Source organism: Salvelinus fontinalis, chromosome 34 (assembly GCF_029448725.1).
Source record: "Salvelinus fontinalis isolate EN_2023a chromosome 34, ASM2944872v1, whole genome shotgun sequence".
Taxonomy (NCBI): Eukaryota; Metazoa; Chordata; class Actinopteri; order Salmoniformes; family Salmonidae; genus Salvelinus; species Salvelinus fontinalis.
In genome coordinates, this window is record NC_074698.1 from 4,746,850 (window position 1) to 4,759,954 (window position 13,105).

Here is a 13,105-nt window from a genome sequence, read left to right on the forward strand (position 1 = left end):
ATGAGTGTCGGCAGATGGTCTGGCGGAAAGTGTGTGTGTTTGTCCTTTTACCTCGCAGCGTAGCAAAAGGCATCAGCTCACTCGGCATCAAATCCTGTTTTGTGCACAAAATGCAGATGCATTATGTAGGTCGACGTACCTGTAGAATAAAGATAACACAGAATTGTTTTGGAGGAATTACACTCTTACAATACATCTCTACTTCAATCCTAGCTACAGAGCTAAGGATACACAGAGACACTCATAAACAGATCTGTCATTCCATTGCCGCCACTAACACAGAACACATAACACAGATTTTCCGTCAATATTTTGCCAAGACGAATCTAAGGCTGCAGGCAAGCATGCGCTTGACTCATTTTGTTTTCTCCTTGACAACTTGAAGCTCTTCAGTTACAATAGCTAACGGATTGTAACCCGTATGATATCACCAGGGAAGAGGAGGAGAGATGAATTTGCTGTGTGAACAGTATGCCAATGTGTCCATACGTGTTGAAAGTATGAATGTTGATACATGACCACAGTTTATATTACTCATCTATTTAGGCAGGGGTGTCCCATTGAGACCAAGGTCTCTTTTACAAGGGAGCCCTGCATGACAACGCCAAACACAATCAAGGCAGGAGCATAAGACACAAAAAGAACATTAAAAAAAGCACAATCATACAAAAATACACATACATATTTCAAACGCTTAAACCGCTGTGTGTGTCCGGTTCTACAGTGCATACGCATAGGGTTTGCCCTGGAGCCTGTGCTGTGGCAGGAAATGTATGAAGGGGGATTGAAGAGTATCCTACTGTGAGACCACTCCGTGACACCATATGTGCATGAGCTAAAGCAAAGATTAGCACTTTTTTTCTGGGAGCCCTCAGCAGATTCATGCTTTAAATCGTGCTCCAAGTCCACTTTACACATAATATAGGATCAACTGATGCTTAGAGCCCGCTAAACACTTCACCTAATTGTTCCCTTGTAACTTCCTTCTTGGGAGGAACTGGTGTCAGCAACTCTATACAATTCATTTTCTGTGATGTAGGCCACTTGGTGTGGCTATGAAAGGTATGATACAAGCTGCAACAGGGGCTTGCTGTTTCTTGTTCACATGCATTCAATTGCACTTCCATTGTGTCCTCTAGTGAGGTCTCAGAAGATACCCTCTCAGCATTTGCTTCGCATTATTTTCCTCTATGTCCCAAATGGCACCCTATTCCCTATGTAGCCCACCACTTGTGACCAGAGACCTCAAAAGTAGTGCAGTATAAAGGGAATAGGCTGCCATTTGGGATGCAAGCCCTGTCTACCAGCGCAGCTTTGGAAAGACTAAACAGGGGGGATGTCTCTGCAAGCTATGAGGCTGTTTGACCCGCTTGACCTGCAGAGGGAGCTCCAGACCTGTTAGTCACCACCATCACTGCCCAGACGACCGACCGACCGACCGACCCACACACACGCACACGCACACGCACACGCACACGCACACGCACAGACACAGACACAGACACAGACACAGACACAGACACAGACACAGCCACAGCCACACACACACACACACACACACACACACACACACACACACACACACACACACACACACACACACACACACACACACACACACAAACGTACAATTACCCTGTCCTCACTTAGCCCTGGCTGGCTATACATAGTATAAAGACATTATCCCATTATTAGGCTCACAGACAGACTGCTGTGATTCAGAGAAGCTTTCTCCTCTGAGGGAAATGTTGGATGTTGAAAGAGTGAAAATGTTACAGTAATAACACTAGTGTGTTTTTGACAAATGTTGATAACTGTAGCAGTGTTGTGAATGAAGGTTCAAGGAGGTTGTCTCTCCCAGTCACAGGTCTGCCACATACACAGATCTGCAGTTCCCATGCAGTAGGATAGAAAGTGTTTCCAGAGCAGCCACAAGCCAACAGACACACATGCACACACGCTCGCTCGCTCGCTCATATGCCTGCTCACATACACCCATGCACCAATCACTTACGCACGCACGCTCACACACACAACATACACAATTTCAAAATCTCTGGGATAAAATAATAACAGCATCAAAAACTGATGTAGTTCATATGAGAGGCTTTCAGAAATCATGTTAGATTATGTCCCTAATATTTGGGAGTGGTTTGCAAATTAAGCCATTTTGGAGAAGCCATTTTCCTTCATTTGAGAGAGTTTAGTTAAAGAGTACAACAATAGATATCTAGCATTGGGGTGAGTTTCCATTTTAAGCAATCTGGAACCATACAGCACCAATACAGTCCGTCATGGCTGGAAGTTTACCGTTGAAAATGTGGTCAACAGTACCACCTAGTGGTGGTTCCATGTAACGTCAAGTGGAGCCAGACGTTCCGTTCACGTGGGTGTTCTTGAAAAAACAGGTCGCAAGGTGGCACGATTCCCACTTCACAAACAACTGCATATGTTCCTTAGTCATCCTCTTTCAATGGGAGCTTCAGACACAAACGACAAAACAAACGTGCCGTTAGGCTGACCGCAATGGAAAATCATGTTCCTATAGCAATGAGCGCTGATGAATTGTACACTTACATTTTGGTCACTTAGCAGATACTCTTACCCACAGCGATTTACAGTCAGCGCATGCAACCAAGGTAGGTAAAACAACTGCATGTCATGGTTAATATTCAAATGAAGACAGGGACAAAGGGATGATTCGACACACTTTTTCTCAGGAACGTTTGCATGTGGGAAGGGTAGTACAGTATTTACTGTGAGAGTGAGGGGGAGAGGGTTGATCCTGTCCACGATTAGATTAGGGGCTGATTAGGAATCAAGGAATGAATTAATCAGATCAGATTAAGTGGTTTAGTACGACCAGTAGAGCAGATGCCTTCTAGTCTCTCAATATTAACGTTGAACACTCTCGTTAAATCCTGGAGACTATGTTCAAAGATACGTATGGGCAAGAAAGCATGAGAGAGAGGGAGCGCGAGAGAGACACGCCCATACAAAACCATGTGCACACGTCGCGCACGCACGCACACACACACAAAAACACACACTACTGACCTGCCCGCACGGCTACATTCCATAGCTTATCTCGCTGTATCTATGCAATGCGGTACCATGTATACTGCACGATCTCATTGTATCTATAGACACTGAGTATACAAAACATTAAGAATACCTCCTCTTTCCATGACATAGACTGACCATGCGAATCCAGGTCAAAGCTATGCTCCCTTATTGATGTCACTTGTTAAATCCACTTCAATCAGTGTAGATGAAGGGGAGGAGACGGGTGAAAGAAGGATTTTTAAGCCTCGATACAATTGAGACATGGATTGTGTATGTGTGCCATTCAGAGACTGAATGCTCAAGACAAAATATTTAAGTACCTTTGAATGGGGTATGTTAGTAGGTACCAGGCGCATCGGTTTGTGTCAAGAACTGGAACGCTGCTGGGTTTTTCCACGTTCAACAGTTTCTTGTGTGTATCAAGAACGATCCACCCCCCCAAAGGGCACCCAGACAACTTGCCACAACTGTGGGAAGCATTGGAGTCAACATGGGCCAGCATCCCTGTGGAACGCTCTCGACACCTTGTAAAGTCCATGCCCTGACGAATTGAGGTTGTTCAGAGGGCAAAATGGGGGTGCAACTCAAAATTAGGAAGGTGTTCCTAATATTTGATGCACCTTCAGAAAGTATTCACACCCCTTGACTTTATCCAAATTTTGTTGTGTTACAGCCTAAATATAAAATTGATTAAATTTAGATTTTTTTGTGACTGGCCTACACACAATACCCGATAATGTCAACATGGAATTCTTTTTTTTCTTTTTTCTTTCCTTTTTTTACAAATTTGTTGAAAAGCTGAAATGTCTTGAGTCAATAAGCATTCAATCAGTGGAGGCTCCTCACAGGAGGAAGGGGAGGACCATCCCCCTCAGTGAAATTTCATAAAAATAGTGAAACATTAAAAATGTTTTCCTTTTTAGATAAAACTTTACTAAATATCCTCTGGCTACATTGTCTTCAATCCAACACCTAGGAGGCTGGTAGGCCTCACCCCCTTCCAAACATGGTAATTATGACCACTTCCGGAGGACATCCTCCAACCAATCAAAGCTTTTACTGTATGACCTGACGTGTTGTCCATCCAATCATAGATGTAGGATCAGAGAATTAACCTAGTGTGTTGTATTGGGATTGCGCCACAGAGCATTAAGGGGGTTCTATGTGTTGAAGAACCCCTTTCATTCTCTGGGATACACGGGGAAAGTGCAAATTAAAAGCGAGGGTCGACCTCTGCCTGAGATCAGTTTCATGAAGAAGGATGAAAAAGTGAGAGCGTTCAATACCAACTGGTATCAAATGTATAGCTGGTTAACAGAGAGCCAATCATCAAGCTGCCTGTAATTGCACAATACGATGCTTTACATGCCGAACATCTTTTCCGGGATGTTCGAAAACAATTCAGAATGATTTGATAGCTTCCATCACATCATCCATTAAACGTTGGATTAGAGAGGTTGACCCAGCACACAAAGTAAGCTTTGCGCGTTCCTCCAGTATTTATTTAGCAACGACGACAACACGTAATCACCCGGACAGACACAAGCAAAAACTCATGACATAAATGTTTCAGCAGCCGAGACTACACCAAAACATTAGAAATCTGACATGCCGTATGGGATGAAAACGAGACTATTTCTCCGTCTGATCAACTGTAGGCTACTAATAAGAGCAGCTGCATACAGCCTATGAGCATCTGGTCAGGGTAAACTAATTGGTAACATTATGTATTTATAGTCCATTTGTGTGTCAGGAGAAAATGTGAATGTGATCAAATGTAGAATATATGCCAAATTTGGCTGGCTAGGCTGCCTATACGTTTCTAAACCAAAATTATTACCTCGAATTAATCAATCAAAATAATAGTGATGGCACATGTAAGTCCTTTTTCTTTTTTTTACAAGGCCTACAGTTGCATAGGCCTGCATGATGCAAACATGCATAAAGCAAGCTCAGCCCTGTGAGTTCTATTGTTCATCAGTTGTAGTCTACTGTACCTGCTATTTGTACTTACAGCTAAGTCCCCTCCTGTTCCCTAATTAAGAGGTTATGACTACTCCGCTCCACTACCATTGTCAACTTTCTCCTGATATGAACTGAAGCCATGACGTGTCATGTGCCCGCTCAACCACTGGCACATTGAACGTTTACCTTCCAAGCACTGTGAGAACCCCTATCAATTTTCTCTCATTACTCTATGTAGAGTCAATCACATACACAATCACATTATTACACATCAATGACTTAACTCCTTGCTTGGACTAACTCATTCTTAGCTCTGTTGTCTAACTGTGTCGTGTGTTGTGTTGTTGTTTTTTGTCTTCCCAGTCAAATCCTGTCCTGCACTGGTCAAGCTTCTGAACGCCTCATCTTATGCCACATACCCTCATTCAATCACTGTTGTGATCCCTTTCCAACACTGTGTAATTAGCCCTCTTCTTCCCCTTCCCCATAATATTGTACTATACATGTCTTTACTAAATGCTTCAGGTTAAAACAGTTCGTCTTTGATGAATTTTGAAACACAGCGGCACCTGAGACAGCGTTTTCCACCACCATCAACAAAACACCAAATTACGGAATTTATTGTGGAAGAATGGTGTCGCATCCCTCCGATAGAGGGAGGGTGGCCCAACACCCTATTAATTAAGACACTTTATGTTGGTGTTTATTTTATACCTGTATATATTTCCTTTCTCTAATCACCATGACTATTATTCATTTTGTTACTGTTATTGTTGCCACTATCGCACTTTGATTTAGCAACAGTAGTTTTGCCATTCATGCAGAGAGAGAGAGAGAGAGAGAGAGAGAGAGAGAGAGAGAGAGAGAGAGAGAGAGAGAGAGAGAGAGAGAGAGAGAGACCACTTATTTGGATAGTCCCAAGTAGATGGTGTGTGATTAACTTTCAACAACATTTCAACTAACTATCTACTAACCTTAACCCCTTATCCTAACCCTAAATGTAACTGTTACCCTAACCTCAACCCTTACCCTTATACTAACCCTAACCTCAGCAAGCTGTTGGATATCAAGAGATAGTTTGTTGATAGTTTGCCCATCTGTATGGGACTAAATAAAGTCTGACTGAAAAAGAAAGGTGAGTTTGAATTCTTACAATTCATCGTTCTAGTTCAACGGGACTGTATCCGTTCACACATAGGCGGAAATCCCAGGGGGGACGGGGGGGACACGACCCCCCCATCCTGGGGAAAATATGATTTGTCCCCCCCAATATATCACTGTAAACATAACTATGTAATTTCAATAATATTAATAATACGCAATGAAAGCACTTGTGCTGATTATAGACACTTAATAGCGCGTTTTTAAATTTCACAAGATTGCGACCCCCCCGCCCTTTGCCTCACAATGGTTTGATCCACTGCCAGTTCTTTAGCTGGCAAGGTAATAGAGGGCTCGTATCTACTGTCCGAAAGGCACTCAATGTACGTAACTGTCGTGAGGTAATCCAGTCAATCGCGCCTTAGCAATGTATATATTTTTTTCATGTTGCAGGGTTCACACACTAGCTGAATTTGCAGAGCTAGCGCGCAAACTAAAGCAAACATTAACTATCAAGCTAGCTAGTACCTATTCCATTTATGTTGCGTCGTCAAAGATGGAATATTTGCTATCGTCAGTGTATTCCAAGATTAGCATGCAGCTGTAGTGCTTCAAAGTCCCTGTGATAAGGTTAGCGATAAACTGAAGTCCAAACTGAACAAAACTACACTCTCTTATACCATTGTCTTAAATATATTTAATGGTCTCGTTGCAAAAGCTAAATTGTCGCTAGTGAATTTTTTTTTTTTTTCACCTTTAACCAGGTAGCAAAGATTATAGCAAACACCACAGAAACGGAATTGGTGCTCGCTAGCTTTGCAAATTCAGCTATTGTTGGAAGCCTGCCAATATGAAACAAACTATGTTAAAATTTCAAAACGTTGCAGCATGTGTTGTGTAAATGTGTGTGTGCAGCTAGACCGGTCAGCCAGCCAGCCAGGTAGAAAAATGTCAGAAAAAAGTAAAAAGACGGACATCAGAGTATTTTTCAGTACACCAAAACGCAAAGTAAGAACTCTAGTAGCCTAATATCTACCTAAGACCAGTTGATAAAATGTTCATAAGAAAGAAGTGAAATGCTAATGGAAATATTTCACAATGATGTCATTAGGCAGAGCAGGCAACAGATGGCACACAGACAGCAGAGCTGGGGACAGATATGCAGGGACAGACTGGCAGAGACAGGGAGTCTCAGGTAAGTTTGTTGAGTCTTTGTTTGGCAACATTATGAAAGGTTCTCAATTTTTTTGATTTGTAAAATAGGGACATAATTGGAAAATGCCATGAATACCCCCACTCTCAATTTAAACTGGTGACTGAACCAAGATTTGTTTAAGGCAATGGTATTGCTGTTGTGATTAATTGTGTAGTTTTGGGTTCCGGTAGTTAGGAGTACAGCAAACACCTTATTTCTTTTCTAGGAGACAGACTGTGAGTCAGTGAGGGTGGTGAAAGGGAAAGAGCCAAGGAGAGAGACTTGAGGACAGTGTCACAGCCACGGCAGGACCAGGTGTCACCCTTGTTGCCAGCAGCACCAGTATAGAGGACAGTGGCACAGCATCGTCCAGTTACCTCAGTGATGACACAAAACCATATCAGCCACACCCACAATTTATAGAACCGCAAACTCTTGCAAACGTTTCAAGAGAGAGGAACACTGCACTGATAAGGAACATTGCTATAACTATTATTAGTAGTAGTATTATAATGATTTAAACAAGTTGGGACAACCCTTCAGTTAACTACTGTACCTAACAATTATCCAGTAGTAGTGATTATGGTCCCTCAATATACATTTAACATATTACAACTTAGTCTATGTGTTACAGCACTACTTTTGGTGTCCCCCTCAGGAATTGCTCCTGAGAAAATTTCATGTAATTGTCCCCTCCAAGGTTGATATCAGATTTTCGCCCCTGCGTTCACAGTGACATATATCATACATCAACCCACCTTCTGATTAAAATGCTGATTTCTAAAACATACAGTGCAACTTGATTGAATCAAGGGATACGTGCAGCATGAGACGATCCGTGTTTATATGAGGTGCAAAACAAGAGAGAAGTCACAGAGAGAACCAAGAGACGTCAAAGAAACTGCTGTCCTGGATACACTTTATTTAAACAAACAAAACCAGGTCAGTAGTGGGTGCCCTTGGAACATTCCGGAGCCTGTTTGGAAGCTCTAGAACCGCCAGAGATAACTGACAGGTGAGGAGGGTAGGGTAGGGTCATAGATCGTCAAAGAGAAAGGAAGGACACCATCGTAACCAAGTGATCCCTCCTATCCCCTGAACCGTCCCCGGATAAATCTCCTCCTCCTCAGCTCCAAGTGACCTTTGTGTAGCCCAGTCAGTGTGCAATGTTGTGTTGTCCAAAACGGTCTAACCTAGTGGAAGTCTCTAGTGCTGTAGTCACATGGGAACACATGGCTAACTTAATGCAGCTATGTACCACTCTTTACAGTGCTGAAAAGGCTGAAACTGACAAATAAATCTGATGTTTTTCCCTGTGTCCCACCTGGGGCTGTTTGTCCCCAGGCGAGCTAGGTGATCATGCAGCCTCCCTTCTCAGGCTTGTAAGGGTTCTTATCATCTGGTACTCCTGTTATCAGGAGATCGGTGCCCGACGCAGCCTCACACCACTCCATGATGTCCTTGGATGTCTTGGACACCTAAGAGAAACAGAGAGGGGTCAATAGAAGTTTGGATTCTTTCAATGTAGCATTCTAATTCAGTTGAATGGGACTGTATCCGTTTGCAAGGATGCCTTTGTAATACTACAGAGCTTCTCTATATGGACCCTTTGAAGATACTTACAGGCTCCCTGGGTGTTGAGACCTCTTTCTTCAGCTGTTCCAGCTCCATCTTAAGGATGTCAATGTCTGACATATCCCGAGCCATCTTTCCCTGAGAAGGAAGGAGGTGAGAGGACCCATGAGAGAGGGCACACAAAATAAACGACAAACATTCCCCACGCTATGACAAGTACCTCTTATCTTGATAAGATAAGTACCTCTTATCTTGTTGCTTGTCAATATTGATCACAAGTCATCCAAATCCACGTGAGGCTCTTTGGGATTTGTGAATGAATTCACTAATTGAACAGGTTGGCATGCTCATTTGAAATTCTTATATCTGTCTTCAACGAAGCGATTTAATGGGTAAGCCCATGAACCCAGGTCTTAATCTTCACCTTTCAAATCCATGTAATTCCTCTTTCTTAGGAATCTCATGCTGGGATGCCCGGTCCATGGCACCCTGGCCTGTTTTCTATTGCACGTGTGGTCAAATAAACCTATGATGTCACAACAAGCTAAAGAAGGTTGCAGAACAGGATTATCCAATAAGAACGCACCCTATACATTGTCTAACTTTGTGTGGCTAGTTGCCAGGAATTCTACTCTAATAATATCTTGTTTTTAAGGAGAGTTGATCTCTATGGGCGCGCACTGACACAGTAAAAGATATCTTAGGTCAGGGATGGGCAATTTTGATGGGATAGGCGCCACAAAGAAAATGTGAACTGATGGTTCGCAGTGGCTCGCTGGTCTCTTGACAGCAGAGACACATTTTTTAGAGTTGTGGAGTTAATTTCCTGCAATTCTAAACATTTTGCCATGGGGAGGTGAGAATACACCGACTGAATTCCAAAATATATACAGTATATATTATATTTTTGTGGGAGGGAAATTCATCTGCTGGCCTACAAAAGGGGAGCCTTAGATATCTGACTGTATGAACAAACCAATGAACTTTTGACATATCTGTAGTCCTTGTTGACTCTTCCCTATCCTGAAAGGAATCTATCATACCACTGAACTTTTGACATATCTCTAGTCCTTGTTGACTCTTCCCTATCCTGAAAGGAATCTATCATACCACTGAACTTTTGACATATCTGTAGTCCTTGTCGACTCTTCCCTATCCTGAAAGGAATCTATCATACCACTGAACTTTTGACATATCTGTAGTCCTTGTTGACTCTTCCCAATCCTGAAAGAATCTATCATACAACTGAACTTTGGAAAGACGTGAAGCCTATGTGGTTGGTGTTCTTTGTCGGGTCCTACTTCAATCCTACCCTCTACCAACACGCTGTGCCAACATTAATCAGGCAACCAACCAAACCCAAAAACGAGCAATTCCATGTCACATGAACAATTATAGCAGGTAAGGGAGCCACTGTGCCAGTGGGTGGTGCAGACAACAGCTTTATTACATTATAGACTTCTAGCCACGTTGAGCAAACACACACTGCATTCATCCATTCATTTCTGGCCTTGTTTGGGACGGAAATAGAAGAGTACAGACAGAAATTCAGTCCCAAAAACAAAAAGACCTCAGACATAACTCAATCTAAAAAAAAAAGAGACCTCCGAGTTATGTCTAACAACAGTGAAAACAACTCGAAGCGGGTCAATTATACAAATAATTGATCGTATTAGAAATGTGATACTACATAGAATGTAGTAGTATGGCTTGTTGACTCCGGTCAATTCAAAAAGTCCATCCCTCAATAAAAAAATCTAAAATCCGTTCTAAATGCATACTATTTAATTCAATGAATTGCTCAGGTGAGCTAGAATCTCCCTGAACACTGGTCCAGGCTAATGGCCAAGACTGTAGTTAGTCGCTACATCCTCTCCTCAGGCCGACACTCACCTATCGGTTGTGGGGACAGCCGATGAAGAGAAATTGTAGTCTCTCGCCCTCTATGGAACCGCTGCGATCGGGTTGTCTCCCTCCTGAGTCCAACTGGCTTACCCTGTCCCTCACCTCTCCTCTTCAGGGCGTTCTCCAGATGGCACGATGCCAGATTGGGAGGAGACTATTGCACAACTCCCCCCCCCCCCCCCTGTTCCTAATCAGATTAGTCTATAATAATTAGCGGCGCCAAATGTCAACCTCAAATCACATATGACCTTCGAGTGTCACAGGAGGACAGAGAGAGAGTATCAGCTTCAGACAAATGCTCCAAAACCACAGGTCCTGGATCAGCTCTCACAATGCCAATCCTGACCTTTATTGTGGGGTTTCAAAGTTTAATCTGGCCCTAGATCTGTGCTGATTAGGAGCAACTTCCACTCTCACCTGGGTCACTCTCAGAGGTCAAAAACGGGAGGGAAAAAAGGTTGAAATGGAACACGAATATGAGCATTCTGATTGACCAGGAAATCATTTTAAAACAGACTGGCCCGCTTACAGACCTTCATTCACACACTGTCTCAGCGCCAAACTCAGGCCCCCAATTCAGTCAACTGATTTGGAAAGGAAAACTGCACTGCACTGGGTTCACTCAGATGCACAGTATAAGACCTATTGGCGAAAAGCTTAAATTCTTGTTCATCTAACTGCACTGTCCAATTTACAGTAGCTATTACAGTGAAAGAATACCAGGCTATTGTTCGAGGAGAGTGCACAATTTTGAACATGAAAAGTTATTATTAAACAAATAAACAGTCGTGATACAACATTTTGAACCGAAATGCAATGGTTCATTGGATCAGTCTAAAACGGTGTGCGTGCACTGCTGCCATCTAGTGGCCAAAATCAAAATTGCACCTGGGCTAGAATAATACATTATGGCGGTAGGTAGCCTAGTGGTCAGAGCGCTGGACTAGTAACTGAAAGGTTGCAAGATCGAATCCCCGAGCCTGCAAGGTAAAAAAAATCTGTCATTCTGCCCCTGAGCAGTTAACCTACTGTTCCTTCATTGAAAATAAGAATTTGTTCTTAACTGACTTGCCTAGTTTAATAAAGGTAAAATACAACAAAATAATTATAAATTATGGCCTTTCTCTTGCATTTCAAAGATGACAGTACAAAAAAAATACAAAAGAACGGTTGGTTTTTTCTTTGTATTATCTTTGACCGGATCAGATTATCTTTGACCAGATCTATTGTGTTATATTCTCCAGAGGGTGGTGCGGTTTGCACAACGTGGCCTGCACAACACATCACCGGGGGCAAACTACCTGCCCTCCATGACACCTACAGCACACGATGTCACAGGAAGACCAAAAAGATCATCAAGGACAACAACCACCCGAGCCACTGCCTGTTCACACTGCTATCATCCAGAAGGCGAGGGCAGTACAGATGCATCAAAGCTTGTACTGAGAGACTGAAAAACAGCTTCTATCTCAAGGCCATCAGACTGCTAAACAGCAATCACTAACTCAGAGAGGATGCTGCCCACATTGAGACCCAATCACTGGACACGAATGGATCACTAGTCACTTTAAACAATGCCACTCTAAATAATGCCACTTTAATAATGTCTTCATATCTTACATTACTCATATCACATGTATATACTGTATTGAGACCCAATCACTGGACACATTAATAAATGGATCACCAGTCACAAAGTGGCATTAAACAATGCCACTTTAAATATTGCCACTATTTGTTAGATATTACTGCGCTGCTGCAACTAGAAGCACAAGCATTTCGCTACACTCGCATTAACCTCTGCTAACCATGTGTATGTGACCAATACAATTTGATTTGTTTGATTCCTTTCACATTTCCACCAACTTCAAAGTGTTACCTTTCAAATGGTATCAAGAATATGCATATCCTTGTGTATGTCATTTTAGGGTGAAAATTGGGGGGGGGGGCGGATCCTTAAGAGGATTGTCAGGCATGTTATGAGTTGGTTTCTAGGCAAGCCCCATTCAAACCTTTCTAGATCCTTCTGGACTTCACTTGCACGAACAATTCCAATCTCTCATCCCTGTTTTGCCACTTAACAGTGACCTTCCTGGTTGTCTGCTTCTGTCCCATCTGAACCTGAGGCCTGGCACATTTGGTATCTGGCCCCATGTCACCTCTTATTAAAGGAGCAATCTGGTACAGATACAGATGTAGGGTCTTAATTTGATCAGTCTTTTGTTGTTGAGAATTTTCCCGCACAGCCGGACATGCAAACTTATAGCGTATTCAATGTTTAGAAAGGCTTCTAAAGTT

General features: G+C 42.6%; 1 protein-coding gene and 1 long non-coding RNA gene across 3 annotated transcripts; one reads left to right on the forward strand and one right to left on the reverse strand.

Annotated features, from left to right (window-relative positions):
- The first annotated feature begins 2,418 nt into the window (after nucleotides 1–2,418).
- On the forward strand, nucleotides 2,419–8,241 carry LOC129832894 (uncharacterized). 2 transcript variants are annotated; one of them, XR_008756018.1, is made up of 4 exons: nucleotides 2,419–2,639; nucleotides 5,083–5,229; nucleotides 5,395–7,327; nucleotides 7,554–8,241. It is a non-coding gene; the product is annotated as an uncharacterized LOC129832894 (long non-coding RNA). The 2 variants fall into 2 exon arrangements; XR_008756019.1 differs by having other exon boundaries at nucleotides 5,111–5,229.
- Nucleotides 8,242–8,663: 422 nt separating this feature from the next.
- gngt2a (guanine nucleotide binding protein (G protein), gamma transducing activity polypeptide 2a) lies at nucleotides 8,664–10,876 on the reverse strand. The gene is made up of 3 exons (XM_055896995.1): nucleotides 10,796–10,876; nucleotides 8,951–9,040; nucleotides 8,664–8,805 (listed from the first exon to the last, which is right to left on the reverse strand). The coding sequence occupies exons 2-3, from the start codon at nucleotides 9,032–9,034 to the stop codon at nucleotides 8,677–8,679; spliced, it is 213 nt and encodes a 70-aa protein (XP_055752970.1). The 5' UTR covers nucleotides 9,035–9,040; nucleotides 10,796–10,876; the 3' UTR covers nucleotides 8,664–8,676.
- Nucleotides 10,877–13,105: the final 2,229 nt, after the last annotated feature.